Below are 24,103 nucleotides of genomic sequence, written 5' to 3' on the forward strand. Positions count from 1 at the left end.
GCCTGCGCTCTCTCCACTTCCACCCCTCCCAGCATTGCCACTTACTGTAGCCACTAGTCAGCCAGGAGAGGAAGGCCTTAAAGAAACAGGCTGCACAGGCCCTGCTGGTGGGCTCACAACGTTTGCACAGGCATGGGGCACATCATGTTGACTTCGTGGCCTCCTCACTCGGGCGAGGGTGCAGCTCCCGGAGAGTGAGAGCAGGATACTCTCAAGTACACAGTCTAGAACAGGGGCCCTGGCTTCCCAGCTCTGAGGATGGAAGCGCTACCAGAAATTAGAGGTGAGAGAGGCAGGCCCAACCACGAGAACAGGAAGTAGCCCAGGTACGTGGGCAAGCATTCTGGGCCTCAACTCAGGAAGTGGGTTTCAGGCTGTAGGACACACAGACACACCCCAGTAGTAAGAAGAGGACGGCTGTACCACCTCTGAGCAGCCGTCGTGCCATGGCAAGGATGAGTCACTGTGATGTCAACGCTGCTGCCCTGACAAGTGCAGGTCTCTCCCCACCTCAGTGGATGATCTCATAACCCACCTGATCGCACACACACGATGGGTGGGAGTCGTCCTTGGCCCCTCTTCTCTGTCACTCCCTTTACACCCATCCGTGAGTCTTCTCAAGTCCATCTTTTAGCTCCATCTCCAATCTGTTCCTCTCACCTGAATCCCAGCATCCTTCCCCTCTTTCCTGACCCCAGTGGAAGTTTCCTGATTGAGCTCCCTGATGCCTCCTGTTTCCACCAGTCTTTGTTTCATAGCAACTTGAGTGATCTCAGTACAATATACAGCTGACCACCAAACACCCAGCTTCAGACCCTTGATGGCCTCCTTCTGTCCTCAGAATAAAGTTTAAATTCCCTAATGTTGCCTGCAAACCCATTTATGATCTGGCCTTTGCCTAGGAGTTTTCCTCCACTCTCTGAGTTCCACCCCTGAACTTCTTTCCTTTCCAGCCATACGTGTGGCCCTCTCCTGGCTTTAGCTCAACGGGGTCCTTCTACATGGTGTGACCCTTTCCCTTCTCTCCTGGCTTACTCCTACTTGTCTACTTTTTTGCTGAAGAAATTTAAATATAACTTACATACAGTAAAATTTACTCGTTTTGGTGAATAGTTCCATCCCCCCAAGAAATTCCCTCATTCTCCTTAAAGCCAATGTTAGCTCCCATCACCAACTCTTGATAACCACTGATGTGTTTTCTGGCTTGCATTTTTTATAAGTGGGTATCCTATAAATGCACTCATTCAGTATATATGTGTAGCCTTTTTGAGAATGGTTTCTTTTACTCAGCATAATGAATTTGACATTCTTCTATGCTGTCGTGTGTATCTCTAGTCTGTTTCATATTTGTTGTTGAGAGTATTCCATTGCATAGATGTACAATTTATTTTTTTTTTTCACCAGTAGAAAGAACATTTGGTTTTTTCCCACTTTTTGGAGATCATGAATATTGTTGCTATAAACATCTTCGTACAGGGTTTTGTAGGCACAAACTTTCTCACTTCACTTGGAAAAACACCTAGTTGTGTGGGACTGTTGTGTTACTTTATAAGAAACTGCCAAACTGTTTTTCAAAGTTGCTATACTAGTTTATAGGCTTCCTGGTAGCTCAGCTGGTAAAGAATCCTCCTACAATGCAGGAGACCCCAGTTTGATTTCTGGGTTGGGGAGAGCCCCTGGAGAAGGGATAGGCTACCCACTCCAGTATTCTTGGGCTTCCTTGGTGGCTCAGATGGTAAAGAATCAGGCTGCAATACGGGAAACTTGGGTTCAATCCCTAGGTGGGGAAGATCTCCTGGAGGAGGGCAGGGCAACCCATTCCAGTATTCTTGCCAGGAGAATCCCCATGAACAGAGGGCCTGGTGGGCTACAGTCCTTGGAGTTGCAAAAAGTCAGACATGCCCGAGCGACCATGCACAGCACAGCATACTAGTTTATATTCCTGTCACAATATATGACATTGAGTTGCCTCACCAACACTCAGTTGGTTTGTTCACCTGTTTGTCCATTCAATTTCTTAACATTCTACTAAGCACGTGGAGGTACTGCACTGGAGACTTTTTTTTTTAAGTTCTTTATTGAATTTGTTACAGTATTGTTTCTGTTTTGATTTCTTTTGGCCGCCAGGCATGGGAGATCTTAGCTCCCAGACCAGGGATCCAATCTGCACACCCAGCATTAGAAGGCGAAGTCTTAACCACTGGACTGCCAGGGAAGTCCCTGCATTGTGGTTTTAATTTACACGTTCTTGATCACTAATAATGGTGAGTCTACTCATTCTTCTAAATCTCTGCTTGTTGTTCACTTCTACCCACAACCCGCTACTATACTTGCTTTCTCTGTAGACTGATTACTTTCCTGTCCTTTGTGGTTCCATGACAACAAACATTTTCTCCACCTTGACCACAACCCACTAAATGCAATTGTTTACCTGTTTCCACCTACCCAACACCCTGGAGAAACACACACACGCTTCCCCATACCTCACAAACCTACACACCCACTTCCCCACACTTCACACACGCATTCAGGCCACCAACTTCCCCACCCTGCCTGCAACCCCTGAGCTCTGCGAATGCAGAAGCAGCATCTTCCTTTGGTATCTCCAGCTCCCAGCACAGACCTGAAACAGAATCCTTACACAATAAATGTTAAATGAATGAATGAATAAATGCTGAACAAATTTGAGAATGGGCAGATGAAATAGAGAGACGCTTTGCAACCAGAAGGACCTGGCTGTGCCAATTAACCCTTTCTCTGTTGGTCCTCACCCTAAGCTCATCTTCAGTTCAGTTCAGTGGCTCAGTTCAGTTCAGTTCAGTCGCTCAGTCGTGTCCAACTCTTTGCGACCCCATGAATCGCAGCACGCCAGGCCTCCCTGCCCATCACCAACTCTCAGAGTTTACCCAAACTCATGTCCACTGAGTCGGTGATGCCATCCAGCCATCTCATCCTCTGTCGTCCCCTTCTCCTTCTGCCCCCAATCCCTCCCAGCATCAGGGTCTTTTCCAATGAGTCAACTCTTCCCGTGAGGCGGCCAAAATATTGGAGTTTCAGCTTTAGCATCAGTCCTTCCAAAGAACACCCAGGACTGATCTCCTTTAGAATGGACTGGTTGGATCTCCTTGCAGTCCAAGGGGCTCTCAAGAGTCTTCTCCAGCACCACAGTTCAAAAGCAGCAATTCTTCAGCACTCAGCTTTCTTCACAGTCCAACTCTCACATCCATACATGATTACTGGAAAAACCATAGCCTTGACTAGATAGACCTTTGTTGGCAAGGTAATATCTCTGCTTTTTAATATGCTATTTAGGTTGGTCATAACTTTCCTTCCAAGGAGTAAGCATCTTTTAATTTCATGGCTGCAGTCACCATCTGCAGTGATTTTGGAGCCCCCAAAATAAAGTCTGACACTGTTTCCACTGTTTCCCCATCTATTTGCCATGAAGTGATGGGACCAGATGCCATGATCTTAGTTTTCTGAATGTTGAGCTTTAAGCCAACTTTTTCACTCTCCTCTTTCATCAAGAGGCTTTTTAGTTCCTCTTCACTTTCTGCCGTAAGGGTGGTGTCATCTGCATATCTGAGGTTATTGATATTTCTCCCGGCAATCTTGAGTCCAGCTTGTGCTTCTTCCAGCCCAGCGTTTCTCATGATGTACTCTGCAACATGAGAGAAAACTCTACACATGGACATCACCAGATGGTCAACACCGAAATTAGATTGATTATATTCTTTTCAGCCAAAGATGGAGAAGCTCTATACAGTCAGCAAAAACAAGACCAGGAGTGGACTGTGGCTCAGATCATGAACTCCTTATTGCCAAATTCAGACTTAAATTGAAGAAAGTAGGGAAAACCACTAGACCATTCAGGTATGACCTAAATCAAATCCCTTATGATTATACAGTGGAAATGAGAAATAGGTTTAAGGGACTAGATCTGATAGACAGAGTCCCTGATGAACTATGGACAGAGGTTCATGACATTGTACAGGAGACAGGGATCAAGACCATCCCCATGGAAAAGAAATGCAAAAAAGCAAAATGGCTGTCTGAGGAGGCCCTACAAATAGCTGTGAAAAGAAGAGAAGCGAAAAGCAAAGGAGAAAAGGAAAGATGTAAGCATCTGAATGCAGAGTTCCAAAGAACAGCAAGGAGAGATAAGAAAGCCTTCCTCAGCAATCAATGCAAAGAAATAGAGGAAAACAACAGAATGGGAAAGACTGGAGATCTCTTCAAGAAAATTAGAGATACCAAGGGAACATTTCATGCAAAAATGGGCTCGATAAAGGCCAGAAATGGTATGGACCTAACAGAAGCAGAAGATATTAAGAAGAGGCGGCAAGAATACACAGAAGAACTGTACAAAAAAGATCTTTATGACCCAGATAATCACGATGGTGTGATCTCTCACCTAGAGCCAGACATCCTGGAATGTGAAGTCAAGTGGGCCTTGAAAGCATCACTACAAACAAAGCTAGTGGAGGTGATGGAATTCCAGTTGAGCTATTTCAAATCCTGAAAGATGCTGCTGTGAAAGTGCTACACTCAATACGCCAGCAAATTTGGAAAACGCAGCAGTGGCCACAGGACTGGAAAAGGTCAGTTTTCATTCCAATCCCAAAGAAAGGCAATGCCAAAGAGTGCTCAAACTACCGCACAATTGGACTCATCTCACATGCTAGTAAAGTCATGCTCAAAATTCTCCAAGCCAGGCTACAGCAATATGTGAACCGTGAACTTCCTGATGTTCAAGCTGGTTTTAGAAAAGGCAGAGGAACCAGAGATCAAATTGCGAACATCCGCTGGATCATGGAAAAAGCAAGAGTGTTCCAGAAAAACGTCTATTTCTGCTTTATTGACTATGCCAAAGCCTTTGACTGTGTGGATCACAATAAACTGTGGAAAATTCTGAAAGAGATGGGAATACCACACCACCTGACCAGCCTCTTGAGAAACCTGTATGCAGGTCAGGAAGCAACAGTTAGAACTGGACATGGAACAACAGACTGGTTCCAAATAGGAAAAGCTCATCTTAGTAAAGGCGATACCGCTGTGCGCGTATTTGAGGATGACGGCTTCAAGGCACCCTCCTACGGACGGAAGGCGGAAGAGGCAGGCCGGAAGTGCGGCAGGGAGTTAGCGGCGTCTCAGTTGCCATGGAGACTGGAAAGCGAGAGCGGCAGTCGGCTGAATCTGGATCCTACGCTTTCGCTGGGGCAACGTGGACGCCCAGCCCGCGTCTGGCCCGGATTCGCAGCCCTAGCCAGTCCACCTGGCTCTCCTCCCTCGCCTACTCCGAGTCCTTCCACCATGGCTTCGGGGGTCGGCGCCGCTTCGTCGCGCAGGTTTCCCTCCCGCCGCTCCCCGAGCCGCAACTGCTGCGCTTGCGCCCCACCTCTCTGCGCACCCAAGACATCTCGTACTTGCTCACCGGCGTCTTCCGCAACTTGTACACCGCCGAGGTGATAGGGGAGGAGGTGAGCTCGAATTTGATCAAGGCTCGCGGCAGCGAGGATGCGCGGCACGAGGAGTTCGTGGACCAGCTGCAGCAGGTAACAGGGTACCGCGCCCCGCTCGCTTCTCCTTGTGCTCACCCAGGGGATGGCGGGGTCGCGTCTGCGGCTGTGCGGGGGACCCAGGGCGCGACTCAGCCACTCGGCAAATGTCAGCCCCTGTCGGGTGCAGCCGCTGTTCCAGGCACGGGGTACGCAGCTGGGAAAGAGCAGACCAAGTCCGTTCCGCCGTATATCCTACGTTGTAGTGGAAGGACACTATATGCGCTCTTAAGCAAATACACACTCTCTACACACATAAGGTGTATATCTGCAGCACCTATCTCTTTACATCTCTACACAGACAATGCATATATAAGTGAAACGACAGAAAGCAGAATAGTTGTTTTCCTGGCGATGATAAAGCTAAACGTCACGTCCGCTCTGGGGTGCCTGCCTTTGTGTCACAAACCACAATCTTAACCATTGAGAGGCATCCGTGCCCAGATTTTAGGAAGCATGCCCAGTCTCTGGAACACCAGCTCTGCTTCCTGAGCTGTATAAGGACAGCAGCTGTCCTGAGTCCTCTCTGATAAGGCCTCTCTGACTGCTGGCCACGCTGCCCACGACTTTCTTAAAGGAGTCTCAGCTGAATGCTTTCAAGCAGCTGAGGTGAATTCTGAAGGGGTCGACACCTGGAGGCTTTCAGTTCACTATGCTCTCTGCAGCTAGGTAGCAAGTCCTTCTATCCTGAGTGACACAACCCTTTGTCTACCACAGGTGGTGTGTTAACTCGCATTTGGTATTTCAGAGTTTGGATGACAGAACTCTTTACTGAGAACCCAGTAGTCAGGAGACAGGGTTTGAGACTTGGCACTGTTCCTGACTTTACTGTAAAAGCTTTATGCCATTTCCCTCCGTGGGTCTTAGAGTTCAGCTCTGTCTGGTTAGACCAGGTGGTCTCTGCAGTTCTGTGACTGTTCTGAGCTTCATGGGAAACAATGCTGCTCAGGTGAGGTTGAGTCATCTCACCATATTTCTGTGCATCTGATCACCCACCTGCCAGATTCGGGAGCTCTATAAGCAGCGGCTGGATGAAGTTGAAATGTTGGAGAGACACATCATTCAGGCCCGTGCACGGGCCCTTGCGGAGAAAGAGCGGGCCATGCACCAGGCCAAAGTACAGTTCCTTGAGCCCTTTATCAAGATGCCTCCAGGTGTGTATGATGAGCTGCTCTATGCCTTTCACCCTAACCCCCCAGTTGTTAATATATTATTGTATTACCTCATTGAAAGAAAGTGAAGTCGCTCAGTCATGTCCGGCTCTTTGCGACCCCATGGACAGTAGCCTACCAGGATCCTCTGTCCATGGGATTTTCCAGGCAGGAGTACTGGAGTGGGTTGCTGTTTCCTTCTCCAGGGGATCTTCCCGACGCAAGGATCAAACCCGGGTCTCCCGCATTGTAGGCAGACTCTTAACTGTCTGAGCCACCAGGTAATGGACGTCATGAAAATGAAAAATTGTGCATCAAAAGACTTACCAACAGAGTAAAAATGCAACCCACAGAACCGCTCTAGTCTTTTTTAAAATGTCTGGAGAGTGAGTTGCACCAGTGTTGTTCCATTATCACCGAACACTCCAGTGTGCATGTCTCCAGAGCAGAGTCTCACCTACATAACCAGCACACAACCCCCTAAGCCAGGGAGTCAGCATGGAGGCAGTGTTATCCTCCAGCTCACAGATGGCCTGCAGGTTTTACCTGCTACTCCACAGCGTCCACTTCTCCTCTGTGGTCTAGCATCCTGTCTAGGAAGCCGTGCTGCATGGCACTGTCATGTCTCACTTTTAGACTTTTCATTTGGGACCCTTCTTTGAACTTTTCCTGTCTTTTATGTTCTTGACCATTGAGTTTTCCCCCAGGTTTTAAAAATTGTGGTAAAATGCACGTAACATAAATTTACCCTCAACTATTTTTAAGAGTACAGTTCAGTGGTATTAAATACATTCATTATTTTATACAAACATCATCACCATCCATCTCCATAACTCTTTTCATCTCACACAACTGATATGTGCATTAAAAATACCTTCACAGTCCCTCTGTCCCTCCAGCCCCTGGCGACCACCATTCTACTTTCTGTCTCTGTAATTCTGACTGCTCTAAGTAGTATTCACATAAGTGGAATCATGCAGTGTTTGTCTTTTTGTGGCTAGCGTGTTTCACTTAGTGTAATGCCCTCAAGGTTCATCGATACTGTAGCCTGTGTCAGAATTTCCTTCCTTCATATGTTAAATAATATTGTGTTTGTATATTACATTTTGCTTATCCATTCATCAGCTGATGAAAGCTTGGGTTGCTTCCAGGTGTTAGCTGTTGTGAATAATGCTGCTCTGAACACGGACGTACAAATACCTCTTTGGTTTTGTGTCTAGAAGGGGAATTGTTAGATCATATAGTAGTACTATTTTAATTTTTTGAGGAACCACCATACTGTGCCACAGTGCCTGCACCATTTTTACTTTCCCACCAACAGTATACAGGATTCCCATTTCTCCATACCCTCACCAACACTTATTTTCTGGTTTTTTGATGGGGGTGGGTGTGGGGGGGTGTGTGTGGGGAGGGGTGGGTGTGGGGGGAGGGGTGTGTAGCCATCCTGATGGGTGTGAGGGGGTACCTCATTGTGGTTTTAATTTTGCATTTCCCTGATGATGAGTGATTTTGAGTACCTTTTCATGTGTTTATTTACCATTTGTGTATCTTCTTTGGAGAAATGTCTTTTCAAGCCCATTTTTTTGGGGGGGGGTCACATTTCACATATTTATTAGGAGCCGTCAGGGAGGGGACCTCTCCCTGTCGATGGAGGAGCTCACAGTTTCTTCAGCCACTCCAGGCTTGGGCCCCGGGGGTCCTGAGGGTAGCTGGGCATGTTGCCATCGTCTTAGAGGGGCACTGGGAACTTCTAGGGTATGATGGCCCATTGATCATGACCGAGTACTTGGTGTTGCGGCTGAGTGTGGGCAGAATGACAGGGAGACCCCCACTGGTGAAGGACGCCACCAGCACCAGTTCCTTGGCACAGACATTGTTGAGGGAGGCTGCGATTCTCTCGGCCAGCCTGATCTTAGCGGCAGTGAGGGCACGCACAGCACTCCTCAAGCCTGTTCTTAATCCATCGGATTGTTGGTGAGTTTTAGGAATTCTCTGTATATCCTGGTTATTAATCCCTTACCAGATACATGATTTGAAAATATTTCTCTCGTTCTGTGTTTTTCCTCTGATGCACAATTTTTAATTTTCAGGAAGTCCAATTTGTTGATTTTTCTTTTGTCCTCTGTGCCTTTGGTGTAGCTAAGAGATCATTGCTAAATGCGGTGTTGTGAAGTTTTGGCCCTGTGTTTTCTCCTAGAGTTTATTAGGTGTTGGTCTTGGATTTTAGGTCTTGGATTTAAGGTCTTTGATTAATTTTGAGTTACATAGTGCTACAGAAGGATCCAACTTCATTCTTATACATAAAAATGTCCAGATTTCCTGGCATCATTTGTTGAAAAGACTGTCCTTTCCCTATTGATTGGCCTTGACGCCATTGTCAAAAATCATTTGACCATATGTATGAGGGTTTATTCCTGGGCTTTCTATTCTGTTCTGTTGGTTTCTGTGTCCACTTATGCTAGTACTATGTTCTTATTACTGTAGCTTTCTTGTAAGTTTTGAAATCAGCAAGTGTGGGTCCTCCAGCTTTGTTTGTTCAAGATTGTTTTGACTATTGGATATTCCTTGAGATTCCATAATGGATTTTAGGATGGGTTTTACTATTTCTCGGAGAAGGCAATAGCACCCCACTCCAGTACTCTTGCTTGGAAAATCCCATAGATGGAGGAGCCTGTTAGGCTGCAATCCATGGGGTCGCTAAGAGTCGGACACGACTGAGCGACTTCACTTTCACTTTTCACTGTCATGCATTGGAGAAGGAAATGGCAACCCACTCCCGTGTTCTTGCCTAGAGAATCCCAGGGACGGGGGAGCCTGGTGGGCTGCCATCTATGGGGTCGCACAGAGTCGGACACGACTGAAGTGACTTAGCATAGCATAGCGTTACTATTTCTGTCATAAAAAATGTCATTGGGATTTTGATAGAGATTTCATTGAATCCATATTTTGCTTTGGGTAGTATTGACACTTTTAAAAGAATATTTTGGCTATGCTGGGTCTTTGTCCTGGCACTCAGGCTCTTCATTGCTGTGCACCTACTTTTTCTAGCTGCAGCGAACAGAGGCTGCTCTCTAATTGTAGAGAGGTTTCTGGCATGGGCTTCTCCTTGCAGTGGCTTCTCGTTGCGAGCACAGGAACTCTAGAGCGCCGGCTCAGCAGTTGTGACGCATGGGCTTAGTTGCCCTGTGGCGTGTGGAATCTTCCCGGAGCAAGAGTCAAACCCGTGTCCCCTGCATTGGCAGGTGGATTCTCAAGCACTAGGGAAGTCCCAGTGTTGGCATTTTTAACCATATGAAGTCTTCTAATCCATGAACATGGGATGTATTTCCATTTATGTCCTCTTTCATTTTTTTTCAGCAACGTTTTGTATTTTTTATTATATAAGTCTTCAATCACCATGGTTAATTCTCAACTATCGTATCCTTTCTGATGCTCTTGGGAATGGAATTGTTTTCATAATTTCCTTTTCAGAGTGTTCATTTTAGTGTATAAAAATGCATCAGATTTTTGTGTGCTCACTTTATGTCCTGCTACTTTGCTGAGTTCACTTATTAGTTCTAAAAGAGGTTTTTTTGTGTATGAAATCTTTAGTGTTTTCTGGTGTGTGCATGCTCAGTCACTCGATCATGTCTGACTCTTTGCGACCCTGTGGACTGTAGCCCACCAGGCTCCTCTGTCTTTGGGATTCTCCAGGCAGGAATACTGGAGTGGGGGACTTCCTTGGTGGTCCAGCGGTTAAGACTCCAGGCTTGCAATGCCGGGGGCCCTGGGTTCGATCCCTGGTCAGAGAACTGGATCCCACATGATGCAAGTACTATATGCTGCAGTGAAGATTGAAGATCAGACCTGGCACAGCCAAACAAACAAAAGTGAATTTAAAAAACAGAGTACTGGAGTGGCTTGCCTGCCCTCCTCCAGGGGATCTTCCTGACCCAGGGATCAAACTTGTGTTTCTTGCATTATAGGCAGATTCTTTACTTCTGAGCCACTGGAGAATCCCGCTGTTTTCAACTGATAAGATCATATCATCCACAAACAGTAATAATTTTACTTCTTCCTTTCCAGTTTGGATGCCTTTTAATTCTCACCTAGTTGTTCTGATTAGAACTTCTAGTATTATGTTTACTACAGATGGTGAAAGCAGGCATTCCTGCCTTGTTCCTGATCTTAGAGGAAAAGCTTTTAAGTCTTTCAGCACGGAGTATGACATTCGCTATGGGTTTTCACCCATGATTTTCACTATGTTGAAATAGTGAAACTATTTTCAAACTATGTTGAAACAGTTTCTGGTTGTCCCTAGTCCTTTGTGTTTATTTTTTTTAATCATTAAAGGATGCTGACGTTTTTCAAACAATTTTCTGTATCAGTTGAGGTGATCATGGGACTCTTTCCCCCTTCATTCTGTTACTGTGGTGTATTACATTGATCGAGTTTTGTATGTTGAACCATCCTTGCATCACAGGAACAGATCACAGTTGATAATGCTGAATCTGTGAGGATTTTTGCGTCCGTGTTCATAATGGATGTAGTCTTCTTGTAGTGTCTTGATCTGGCTTTATATCAGGATAATGCTGGCCGCTTGAATGAGATAAGAACTGTTCCCTCCTCTTCCATTTTTTTGTGAAAAATTTGAGGATTGATATTAATTCTTTAAATGCACTTGAGAAGAATGTGTATGCCATTATTGTTCGATAGAGTGTTCTATATGTCTGTTAGATCTAGTTAATCTATTGGGCTGTTTGAATCCTCTGTTTCATTACTTGTCTTTTGCCTGGTTCTTCTTTCTATTACTATAAATGGTTACAGAAGTGTCCAACTAGTATTATCGTAGAACTATCTATTTCTCCCATCAGATCTGTCATTTTCTGCTTCATTATTTTGATGATCTGTCATGAGATGTGTAAATGTTTATGCTTATTGTATCTTCTTGCTCTATTGAATCTTTTATTGGTATGTAATGTCTTTCTTTGCTTTATTTGCTTCTTGTAACCTTTTTTGATTAAAAAGTCTTTTTTTCCTCTATTAGTATAGCTACTTCCTCTCCTGACTACTATTTGCATGGAAATCTTTTTTCACCTTTTCGTTTCCAATCTATTTGAGTCATTGGATCTAAAGTGAGTCTCCTGTAGACAGCAATCTAGTTGGATCATGTATTTTTATCTATTCTGCCAATTTTTGTCTTTTGACTGGAGAGTTGAATCCATGTACATTTAAAGTGAAAGAGATAGTCGCTCAGTCATGTCCAACTCTTTGCAACCCCATGAACTGTAGCCCACCAGGCTCCTCTGTCCATGGAATTCTCCAGGCAAGAATACTGGAATGGGTTGCCATTTTCTCCTCCAGGGATCTTCTTGAACCAGGGATCGAACCCAGGTCTCCTGCACTGCCTGCATATTCTTTACCATCTGAGCCACCAGGGAAGCCCAAATTACATTTAAAGTAATTACTCATAAGGAGGAACTTCTGTCACTTTGCTATTTTTTTGTCTTGTATCTCTTTTGTCCCTCATCTCCTACATTAGTTCAGTTCAGTTCAGTCGCTCAGTCACGTCCGACTCTGCGACCCCATGGACGGCAGGCCTCCCTGTCCATCACCAACTCTCAGAGTTTACCCAAACTCATGTCCATTGAGTCAGTGATGCTATCCAACCATCTCATCCTCTGTCGTCCCCTTCTCCCCCTGCCTTCAATCTTTCCCAGCATCAGGGTCTTTTCAAATGAGTTAGCTCTTTGCAAGCAGGTAGCCAAAGTACTGGAGTTTCAGCTTCAGCATCAGTCCTTCCAAAGAACACCCAGGACAGGTCTCCTTTAGGATGGACTGGTTGGATCTCCTTGAAGTCCAAGGGACTCTCAAGAGTCTTCTCCAACACCACAGTTCAAAAGCATCAGTTCTTCAGTGTTACTGTCTTATTTTGTATTTAGTCAGTTTTTGTAGTGAAATGTTTAAATTTCCTTTTTTTAAATTTTCTTTTGAGTATATTCTACAGCTATTCTCTTTGTGGTTGCCCTAGGGATTACATTTAAAAGCCCAAAATTATAACATTCTCACTTGAATGTATACCAGCTTAACTTGAATAAATACAAAATTCTTTGTTTCTTTACATCTCCATCCCCACCCCTTTTGGTTGTTGATGTCACAGAATTACATCTTTATACATTGTGTGCCCAGAAATACCAACTAATCCGTTAGTCTTGTAAATTATGTAGAAAATAAAGACTTGGAGTTACAAACCAAAGTCACTATAATACTAACATTTATGATAATACTAGCTTAATATAATACTAACTTTTCATACTACCGTATATTTTGGGGGCTTCCCAAGTGGCACTAGAGGTAAAGAACCTGCCTGCCAGTGCAGGAGACATAGGAGACTCAGCTTTAATCCCTGGGTTGGGAAGATACCTGGAGGATAGAGGGCATGGCAGCATGCTCCAATATTCTTGCCTGGAGAATCCCATGGACAGAGGAGCCTGTCAGGTTGCCGTCCGTGGGCTATAGTCACGAAGAGTCATGACTGAAGCAACTTAGCACATAACTTTGAACTTGTTTTTTTGTTTTAGCTTTAATAGTTTTTTTTTCCTTTAAATGTATTAGTCTGTTAAATCATGTAGAAAATTTTCATGATTTCCCATGTATTTACCCTTACTGACATCTTTATTTCTTCGTGTGGCTTGGAGTTAATGTCTAGCGTCCTTTCACTGCACGTTACAGAGCTCCTTTGAGCGTTGCCGGTCAGGTCTAGTGGTAACAGACGCCCTCAGCTTCTGTTTATCAGGAAATGTCTTAATTTCTCTCTCCCTTTGAAGGACAGTTTTTACTGGATATAGGATTCTTGGTTAACAGTTTTTCCTTTTAGCACTTTGACTATATTGATCCACTGCCTTCTGGCTTCCAAAATTTCTGATGAAAAGTCTACTGACAACTTTATTGAGGATCTTTGGATGTGATGAGTCACTACTGTCTTGGTACTTTCAAGATTCTCTCTTTGTCTTTCAAATGTTTAATTATAACGTGTCAATGAGTCTTTGAGTTCATCTTATAATTCATGAGCTTCTTGGATCTTTATATTCATGTATTTCATTAAATCCAGGCCGTTTTCAGCCATTCTTTCCTTAGATATATCCTCTCTGCCCCCTTTTCCCTTTCTTTTCCTTCTAGGACTCCCACAATGTGTATGTTAGTTACTTGCTGGTGTCCCACAGGCCTCTTAGGCTCTCTTTACTTTTCTTCAATCTTTTTTCCTTTTCGTTTGACTCAATAATTTCCTGTTTTTGTATCTTCAAGTTCACTGATTCTCTCTTATGCCTGCTCAGATATGCTTTTGAATCCCTTTAATAATGAGATTTTCATTTCAGTTAGTGTTCTTTTCAGTTCCAACATGTCTTTTTAGCTTCCTTATAGGTTTTCTGCCTGTTGATATTTATGTTTTTTTGTACATCATTTTCTTGATATTCTCCACATGTTTTTTTATTAATAGCTCTATGAACATCTTCAAGACAGTTGTTCTAAGCCTTTGCCTAGTATAACTGCTGTCAGGTTTTTTCAAGGACAGTTGTTGATTTAATTTTTTCCTTTGAATGGGCCATACTTTCTCATTTCTTTATATGTTTTCAATTTTTTTTTTTTTGTTAGAAACTGGACATTTGAATCTAATAATTATGTGTCTTTAGAAATCAGATTCTCCCCTTTCCACAGAGCTTGCTGGTTATTTTGTAATTGTTTTTTGGTTTTGTTTGTTAGTTATTGTTGGCTGTCTATGCTGAGGTTCAGCCTGAGCTTAATCTTAAGGTTCTTTTCCAAACCCTTCCCTGAGTGTATGTGGTCATGTTCTGATTTCTCCCTAATCTGCAGTTGTTTTTGAATGTCTTAGTCTTTAATATCTGGCTTTCAAAAGAGGAAAAAGAGAAAGATGAAGGAGGGGAGTGCTAGCCATTTGAATTCCCTAGAAGTCACTTCCACCTGGAGGAGACGGGGCATGCCACAATGTGGGAAGTGCTTCTTTGCCTGCACCTCTGTGGTCATCAGCAGTCAGAGCACAGATCCCAGGCATTTGGAGGACAGCCTCTTTTTGGGTCACCCACGCTGTCACGGGTTGTGTGTAGGTTGCCCCTGCCCTGGGACTGAGAGTGAGGGCCGGGTAGCTGCTCCTGTGCTAAGTTCGCTGCAATTGCCTGTCCAGGTTTCCCCCTGGAAGTACAAGTCAAACAGATGCCATAGTTACAGAGTTGTCCAATTTGACTGATTCTACTAGTGCAACTTGCACCTAGGTGGAGAGACAGAGTCCTTGTGCTTTGTACGCCCATCTCCCCAGGATCCTCTCTTTTGACAGTTGTTTTTTTTAATTAGTTATTTTGGCTGTACCTGGTCTTAGTTGCAGCATGTGGGATCTAATTCCCTGACCAGGGATTGAATGCTGGCCCCTTGCGTTGGGCGCTCAGAGTGTTAGCCATTGGACCACCAGGGAAGCCCCTCCTGACAGTTCTTGAGAAGCCTCTCACTCTATAAGGTGGTTCTAATGTTTCCTCGTGACCAAACTCCAATTCATGCTTGGCAGCAGCACCATACAGATGATGCTGGTTGCGCCAGCCCTCCAGCACTTGGCTCCTCTCACTGCCACACATCAGGAGGCACAAGTGATGTTAGCCCTGGTCACCTGGTCACCTTCGTGTCTCCACGTTAAATTCTCCACATTAGATTGTAACTGACTAGTATTTTGTAGAAAGGTATTCTCAGACTTGACCAGTATGTTTTTTCCTCATCAAATCCCCACACCAGCAGTGAGCCAGCGGTGCTAAGAGCTCTTTTCAGTCTACCATCTCTATGATGATACTTGGTAAATTTTTTTGTCAAAGAAACTGGGTCATTTTTTCTATACATTTGTCTACAGTTTGGATTTTGCTGATTTCACCATTGTGGTATCATTTAACCTGTTCTTATCCCTGTATTCCTTGCAGTTCACTAGTTACTTCTAGAGACTTTATGAGATTTAAGTTCAACTTTTTAGAGGAGAAGGGGAGAGACCAGTTCATAGATGGTGCTGTGTGCTCCCTTCAGGGGATGCATGGTGTTTGATATCTCTTGTTTTCATGATGCTGCCAGTTTTTGCCTAGATATATTGTTTCATTAGGGGTTACAAACTATAATGCTAATGGTACTGAAATACTTCTGTAAAGAGAAACTTTTCTGTGATGACTCTGATTACCCCGAGATAGGAGCAGAATTCATTCTTTCCCTTTATCTGCCAGTTTTTAAAATAATGAGTTGGTTTCCCTCACATCTTCCAAAGATGAGTAAAAAGGTTTGGCTGGTTGGTTTTTCCTATCATTATGAACTCATGGATTTCATAACTAATTATGTTTATTGTCCTGTTGATGCTCAGACTGTCCCATCTTTAGCCACTTGGATCCTTTTCAAGTTGATGCCTGACTCTGTTGGCATAGCACTGGTTGCCTGTGGTAAACTTCCTTACTTTCTGGAATGATCGGAAGTTCCAGGTTCGTCTTGTGTGTCTATTGCTCCAGACCTGGAATCGGCCATTTCTCCAATAAGTCCTGGTACCTTATAGTCCCCTCAAAGACTTTGATCTGTCATCCTGCATCCCTGAAAATCGTCCTTTTCCAGGGCAGCAGAAACAGTGCTTTTAGGGTGAGGAGACCTGGCGTGTCTGTGGCCTGCAGGGAGGGAGAAGTAGAAGATACAGTGGCTTCAGAAAGCTCTACACTTATGGGGTGCTGCTGGGGACCAGATGATGGGTAAGATGCTTCACAAATGTTATTCCATGGAATCCTTCCAACAACCCTGCGAGACAGGTTTTCTCTCCATTTACAGGTGTAAGAATTGAGACAGGACCTCAGATCATTCCCTAAATTCCCACAGCTCAAAAGGGCTGGGACCCAGCTTTGAACTTGTGTCTATCGTGAAAGCCCATGTCTGTCTCTGTCAGGAGGAGGGGGAAGGCCTGTTTTCCACGCACAGTGTCACATGGTTGCAGATGGCTTCCCCTAGGGTGTGTGGGACCCTGTCCCCGTCAGGTCTGCCCTCGCTGAAGCTCAGCCCTGTGAGACAGTGAACACCCCGTGCAGATTCTGTGTCTCCTCCTGTCCCCACTTCTCCGCAGCAGTCGTGTAGCTGCCAGACCCCCTCCCTCAGTCGTGGATTCAGGCAGAGATGACTGGTAGTGGATGCTTGGGAGGATTTGTTGGTTGCCTGCTATCTGGCAAGTCCCCAGAGTCAGATACTGTCCCTGTCTTTGGTAGGATTCTTCTGGCTAGAGATCAGGGGAGATTACGTAATTATTTGTTTGTTTGCTTTTAAGGAAAGTGGAATAAAACATTGAGAATGAAGTGAAGTCGCATCCGACTCTTTGCGACCCCATGGACTGTAGCCTATCAGGCTCCTCCGTCCATGGGATTTTCTAGGCATGAGTGCTGGAGTGGATTGCCATTTCTTTCTCCAGGGGATCTTCCCGACCCAGGAATCAAACCTGGGTCTCCCGCATTGCAGGCAGACGCTTTACTGTCTGAGCCACCAGGGAAATTCTCAAACATTGAGAACTGGGAAACAAACATCAGCCAAGAGCATTTCCCAATGACCTTCATTTTATTTTTTTACCCAAGATAATATTAAGTTATGGGCTTCTTAGATGGTGCTAGTGGTAAAGAACCGCCCTGCCAATACAGGAGATTTTAAGAGACATGGGTTTGATCCCTGGGTTAGGAAAATCCCCTGGGTTAGGAAATTCCCCAGTGGGAAATGGCAGCCCACTCCAGTATTCTTGCGTAGAGAATCTCCATGGACAGAGGAGCCTGGCAGGCTGCAGTCCATGGGATCGCAGAGTCGGACACGACTGAGTGACGTAGCACGCAATATTAGGTTATAAGCGGACATTATCCACCTTGGTTTCTCAGCCTTCTGCTGACAAGGTTTCTCTTTTTTATTTCAGAAATAGCAGAAGTAGAGACCTTAATCCAGTTCCCTGGACACCTTTCTGGTTCTGCTTCTCAGGGTAGAGAGTGGTGTCCCAAGAACCTCTTTTGTAACTTGGATGATTGATCGTGAAGATGATTGTTATTTGAGGCACTGAAGTAACCTTTCTCTCTTTGCTAATACAAAGGTCACAAGGTGGAAAATGTGTGTAAATTCTCCAGACAGAGGGAGAAAGATCAGAAGTCTGCAGAATGTTCTGTTTTTTGTTTGTTCCCTTTCCTTGCTGGTGTCTTATCTGCATTATCTTTTGGGAAAGGGAGCAGCCAGTGCCTTGCAGTCCCATGCTCAGGGGCAGGGTCCGTGTAGGAAGCCCACCCTTCCTACAAGAGGTCACAAGGCCAGTGCAGGGTGCCCAAGGCTTACCTGGTCCACCATCCGTGCCTGAGGTGGAGAGAGACTTCCCAAAGCCCTGATAACAAGCTGCACCCCACCAGCCTGCTCCTGCAGACACAGACCTGCCCGTGGCCTAGGGGAGGACCTTGGAGGGAATGGTATCAGAACAGAGAGGATACATCTCCTTGCCACATGGCCTTTGCCATTTTTCTGGAAGCTTTATCTTATCTTTTACTATTTCAAATAGGCCATTGCCAGGTCCTTGGGAACTGGGCTGGACTGTGTCAGTTTGGCATTGCTGCCACTCCCTGCTGAGGGCTCTGTATTGCAGAGGAGAGGCCTGGGATCCACATTTGCCCAGAATGACCCTTTCAGCTGTGGTTCTGGGATGGATCAGTGAGAGGCTCTTGGTGAATTTTGGAAGGAAACCTCTGTTCTCCAGAAACAGGTGCGGGCAGATGACTGAGGAGTTTTGAGTTTCACAGCAAGAGTCCAGATCATGTCCTGAGAGCCCCTTGCTTCAGCGCTGTGGGCTGAAGTTCTTCATGATGAGTTAATTCCCTGACCTCTCTCCCACTCCGTAATCCCCTACATTCAAACAACCTCCCCTTTATTTGGCTGCAGCACAGCTTGTGCGATCCTAGTTCCCCAGTAAGGGATTGAACCTGCCTCCCCTGCAGTGGAAGCATAACCTGTGCCCCCTGCAGTCCACATAACCCCTGGACCATCAGGGAAATCCCAGAAAGTCCTCTTAAAGCACCATGTTTGTTAATGGAACAAGCAACAAAGCTTGAAAACTTTCGAGTCTTCCATTCACCCTATTTTTTCCTTAATTTTTATCAAAGTAGTAGTGCACATGATTCTTTTCTTTTCTTTTTGGGTTTTTTTTTTTTTTCTTTTTTGGCTGTTCAGTTCAGTTGCCCAGTCATGTCCGACTCTTGGCAACCCCATGGACTGCAGCACGCCAGGCCTCCCTGTCCATCACCAACTCCTGGAGCTTGCTCAAACTCATATCCATTGAGTCGGTGATGCCATCCAACCATCTCATCCTCTGTCGTCCCCTTCTCCTCCCACCTTCAGTCTTTCCCAGCATCAGGGTCTTTTCAAATGAGTCAGTTCTTCGCATCAGGTGGCCAAAGTATTGGAGTTTCAGCTTCAGCATCAGTCCCTCTAATGAATATTCAGGACGGATTTCCTTTAGGATTGACTGGTTGGATCTCCTTGTAGTCCAAGAGACTCAAGAGTCTTCTCCAACACCACAGTTCACAAGCATCAGTTCTGTGCTCAGCTTTCTTTATGTTCCAACTCTCACATCCATACATGACTACTGGAAAAACCAAAGCTTTGACTAGATGGACCTTTGTTGCCAAAGTAATGTCCCTGCTTTTTAATATGCTGTCTAGGTTGGTCATGACTTTTCTTCCAAGGAGCAAGCGTCTTTTAATTTCATGGCTGCAGTCACCATCTGCAGTGACTTTGGGAACCCAAGAAAATACAGTCTGTCACTGTTTCCACTGTTCCCCCATCTGTTTGCTGGGGGGTTTGGCTGTGCTGAGTCTTTATTGGTGCACTCGGACTTTCTCTAGTTGGAGTGAGCAGCGACTGCTCTCTAGTTGCAGCGCGTGGGCTTCTCAGTGTCATGCGTTCTGTTGCACAGCACAAGCTCTAGGCATGCAGGCTTCAGTGGTTGTGGCTCGTGGGCTCTATAGTGCAGGCTAAGTAGTTCTGGTGCACTGGCTTAGTTGCCTAATCGTCTGTGGAATCTTGCCAGACCAGGGATTGAACTCATGTCCCCTGCATCGGCAGGCAGAGTCTTAACCACTGGACCACCAGGGAAGTCCTGTGTACATGGTTTTAAAAAATCAAATAGTTTAGAAAAACTTCTAATAAAATAGAAAAAAATCCTCACCTACATATGTCATTACACATTTGTCCAAATCCATAGACTGTAGAATACCAAGAGTGAATCCTAATAGAAACTTCAGGGTTCGTGTGATAGTGGTGTGTCAGTGTCGGGATCTTCAGTTGTAAGAGATGTTGATAAAGGGGGAGACTGTGCATGTGTGGGGGCAGAGAGTACATGGGAAGCCTCTGTACCTTCTTCTCAATTTTGCTACAAATCTAACACTGCTCAAAAAGTCTGTTGGAAAAAATCCTCTACCTCACCTTTCCCAACTTCAGTCCACCTGCCAGACATGGCCATTTTTAGCTCTAATTCTTCTCGAAGCCTCTCAATAACATACCTTTTCTACTGTTTCCGTGCTCATCAACCCAAGATGTTATTTATCAACTTCCCCTTCTATTAAATGAGATCTCCTCTCCTGAGTCTGCTGGTCGGTTGGTGGTTGGCTGATCTAGCTGGGCTTAATTGGCTAGACCAACATCCAGCTGTGCGTCCAGCTGACCATGGTTCCCTCTGCATGTTGGGTTCAAGTCTGCTCCACGTGGATTCCTGCTGGGGTCTAGGGTGAAGAGCCAGGAGCTCTTCTCATGACGATGGCAAAGACACAAGAGGGAATGCTCAGCTGCACAAGCACCTTTCAAAATCTTGCCATCATCCTGATATCATAGGGCCAACATCAAGGGTGAAGAGGTGGGCTCTGTCTCTAGTAATAGGAACTGCACACTCACATGGCAGGGGGTGTGGATACAGAGAAGAGTGAAAAATTGGGGCCACTCATCAATCTATTTCTCCTAACTCTTTTTTATTGATCTCTCTGCGAGTAACCAGATTTTGGCTTAAATAATACCACAACACAGCCTTGCCTAATGGTTAGCCTCTTGCAAGTGACCAACTAAAATACTCACTGATAAGTTTCTTAAATCTAAAAATCACCACTGAGGAATTCTGTTAGGTGGTTTAGGCTGGGAGGATGAAGAAAGCTTGAGTGTAGTTTCTTTGACATCAATCTGCTTCGAAACACCTTTTCTCATTCCCTTCTGTGTAGTGAAGACCATCTTCAGATGGTGTGTGGACAACGAGTTGCTGCGGAAGCATCATTTGATCTGCCCGAATGATTACTACAGCGATACGGTGCCATTTTGCTCTGCACCTAAAGGTAAGGCATCTGTACTGCCTTCAAGCCTCTGACACCATTCCAGGGAAGTTCTTTAGTAGCAGGACCACAGCAGCCACCTTTGTGCCATTTCTTTGTTCATAGATCTTTTGATCGTGGCTATTGGGAGGGCCAGCTCTGAGCATGCCACTTCCTCACTAGCTTACTAACTCCTACGAGATAAAAGTCTCAGCTTCTCAAAGTGATGATATCCTAGTCAGTTGCCCAACAACAAGATGCGAAATTATTTTAAAATGTAGTTGAATGAATCACAAGAGGGTGGATCTGCAGACAGACGAGCAAGGGAGCAAGTGTCTCATGGGCTCAGAACCCAGACCTAAGGGTTCTGCATACCCCTTACAGGCCAGGAGCCACTTTTGAGTGTGGAGAGAAGCTTGGGAGCAGCGAAGGCTATGTGTGTGTGACTGTGATACTGGGCCAGTTTCCTGCGCTGTGGGAGGCAAGATCCTTTGAGAATGAGTGGGTGGGAAGCTGTCTTGTGGGTTTAAGCAGGAAGGTAGTTTTGGAAGTGTATCCGTGTAGATCCTGTGACCAGACATCTGGATGGCAGCCTGCCGGTGCCAGGCTCCAAAGATAAGCTCGTCAGCAGCCCCAGTCAATGGAACTCTGATGATCTCCTGGGGGTTTGGAGCTGAAGAAAGCATTTGGGGTAGGAGGATGGGGGTCCAGAGAATTGAGGATGTAGATGAAGAGAGAGTTTAAGTGACAGCCTGGGCCATGCTGACAGGTGAGGCCAGGAAGTGGAAGCAGAACCAAGTGCCTGAGATACTCAGCCACTTATTCCAACCAACTTTCAAATACTATCTTAGGCAGGTAAATAAGGATGGAGTTGACATGTACTGAGGATTTTTTTTTCCCCTGTGGGATCTAGTTCTATTTCTTTTTCAAATCAGTTTTATTGGAGTATAGTTGATTGACAGTGTTGGGTTATTTTTAGGCATATGGTAAGGTGAGTCAGCAGAGAAGGCAATGGCACCCCACTCCAGTACTCTTGCCTGGAAAATCCCATGGATGGAGGAGCCTGGTAGTCTGCAGTCCATGGGGTCGCTGAGAGTCAGGCATGACTGAGCGACTTCACTTTCACTTTTCACTTTCATGCATTGGAGAAGGAAATGGCAATCCACTCCAGTGTTCTTGCCTGGAGAATCCCAGGGACGGGGGAGCCTGGTGGGCTGCCGTCTATGGGGTCGCAGAGAGTCGGACATGACTGAAGCGACTTAGCAGCAGCAGCAGCAAGGTGAGTCAGTATACAATACATATAGTCCACTCTTTTTTAGATTCTGTTCCCATATAGGTCACTGCAGAGTACTGAGTAGGTGTTACTGAGCATTCACCTGGCACTGTGCTCGGAGATGTGATGGTACCAGTTTCACTGCTGGCAACGTTGAATATCCTCATTTAACCTTTTGGAGATGATTTTACAGTCTACAAAGCTAATACAGACTTTGATTTCTCATGTGAGCCTTTTAAAAAGCATGTTCACGTATGCGGTATGTGTGACAGTGGTCCTCTCCTGTTCCCGGCCATGTTTGACAAGTGAACAGATAATACAACATGAGCACTAGAGTCTCAAGGATGTAGAGTAAGTTCCAGGAGTACCTGAGATGCTGAAGGGCAATTATTTAATACATCTGGTGTAGGAAATATAAACATTTAGAAAAAAGAAGCTAGCGCTGCCTTTGGTAATTTCATTTAGTCATCTTGGATGGGTCACCTCTTCCCCTGGGTCTGGTAACTTCATGTTTTTCCTGGTGCCACAGGTGTCTCTGTCCCTGGATATTCAAAACCGACGTTTAGTTCTGAGAAACGTTCCATCCCAAAGAAGGAGCTGACCAAGAAGCCCGCGTGCAGGAAGATGTCCTCTCAGTCTGCGGAGGAGACAGACTATACTATGGACAGCCTCACGTGGGACTCGTCTTTTAAGGCCAAGCTCAGATCCAGAGCAGCCATCAAGGTGAGTTTAAAGCCAGTTTGTGGTGATGGGGGAGGCGGGGGAGGGTCATGATGAAGGGGAAGGGGTTCCAGGTGACAAACATCGTCATAATGAAGCCACAGCAAAACAGGAGGGTGTCCTTGGCCGTCTGGGGTCGCGGGATCAGCAAGATGTCAACGCACACGCCCCCTCAGCCTCTCATTGACTCTATCCTTTTCTCGCATTTCAAAGAAAACAGGTTTACCGAAAAATAAAAACTGGATGAACCATTTACGGGTGCCCCAGAGGCAGTTGGAGCGGCTTCAGCTTGCCAGGATGGAGAGTCGGAACCGCTTCCTGAGAAACCCTCGCTTTTTCCCTCCTAACACTCCGTTGGGGGGCAAGTCTCTTCTCTTTCCTCCCAAGAAGCCAGCACGGGTAGGAGCCTTCCAGGACGGAGAGCTGGAGGAGAGGTGCGTCTTCTCCTGACTTGTATTCTCAGAGACTCGGACCCTGCAGAGGAAAGCACAGAAAGCAGGTCGTGGGTCTGCTTTGGCTTCTGGAGGGTCCCCGAGGTTTGGGGCCCAGGGCTCAGGATCCGAGTTGAGCAGGGCTTCGGGGCTGCCCGCAGGTGTGGCCTTGGGACATCCCCAGAGTCCTGGCTTTGTGCTTTTCTGACTTTTTCTTGAGGAATAGGGGTTAGTGTTGGCCCTTGGCTTATATCTGAACAGCCTGGGTCAAATGGGAGGCATCTCTATAGCCGTGTGCTCCTGCCGTTACGTTCATGTGTCTTAGATAATAAAAATGTTCAAAATTTGCTTAATGACAAGTAACTACTACAGATAGTGATTTTTCTTTAAAAGAGTGTGTGCATTCAGTCATTCAGTCGTGTCCCACTCTTTGGAACCCCGTGGACTATAGCCCACCAGGTTCCTCTGCCCATGGAATTTTCCAGGCAAGTATACTAGAGTGGGTTGCCATTTCCTACTCCAGGGGATCTTCCTGTCCCAGAGGATCGAACCTGCATCTCCTTACCCACTGAGCCACCTGGGCAGCCATTTGGCTGTATTTCAATAAGTGTCCATA

At 45.6% G+C, this 24,103-nt stretch overlaps 1 protein-coding gene across 4 annotated transcripts in view; it reads left to right on the forward strand.

Moving 5' to 3' along the window:
• The first annotated feature begins 4,915 nt into the window (after positions 1-4,915).
• The window catches only part of DLEC1 (DLEC1 cilia and flagella associated protein), a 91,694-nt gene continuing 72,506 nt past the window's right edge, over positions 4,916-24,103 (forward strand). For 2 of the 4 annotated variants that reach the window (XM_061395929.1, XM_061395931.1), the window contains exons 1-5: positions 4,917-5,555; positions 6,562-6,712; positions 20,977-21,087; positions 22,866-23,059; positions 23,270-23,490. In XM_061395929.1, the coding sequence (XP_061251913.1) occupies positions 5,160-5,555; positions 6,562-6,712; positions 20,977-21,087; positions 22,866-23,059; positions 23,270-23,490 (1,073 nt within the window). In that variant the 5' untranslated portion in view covers positions 4,917-5,159. Of the gene's footprint in view, positions 5,556-6,561; positions 6,713-20,976; positions 21,088-22,865; positions 23,060-23,269; positions 23,491-24,103 lie in introns of all 4 variants that reach the window. The other 2 variants (XM_061395930.1, XM_061395928.1) reach the window with 2 other exon arrangements.

The sequence above is a fragment of the Bos javanicus genome, chromosome 22, assembly GCF_032452875.1.
Source record: "Bos javanicus breed banteng chromosome 22, ARS-OSU_banteng_1.0, whole genome shotgun sequence".
In the NCBI taxonomy this organism is placed as follows: Eukaryota; Metazoa; Chordata; class Mammalia; order Artiodactyla; family Bovidae; genus Bos; species Bos javanicus.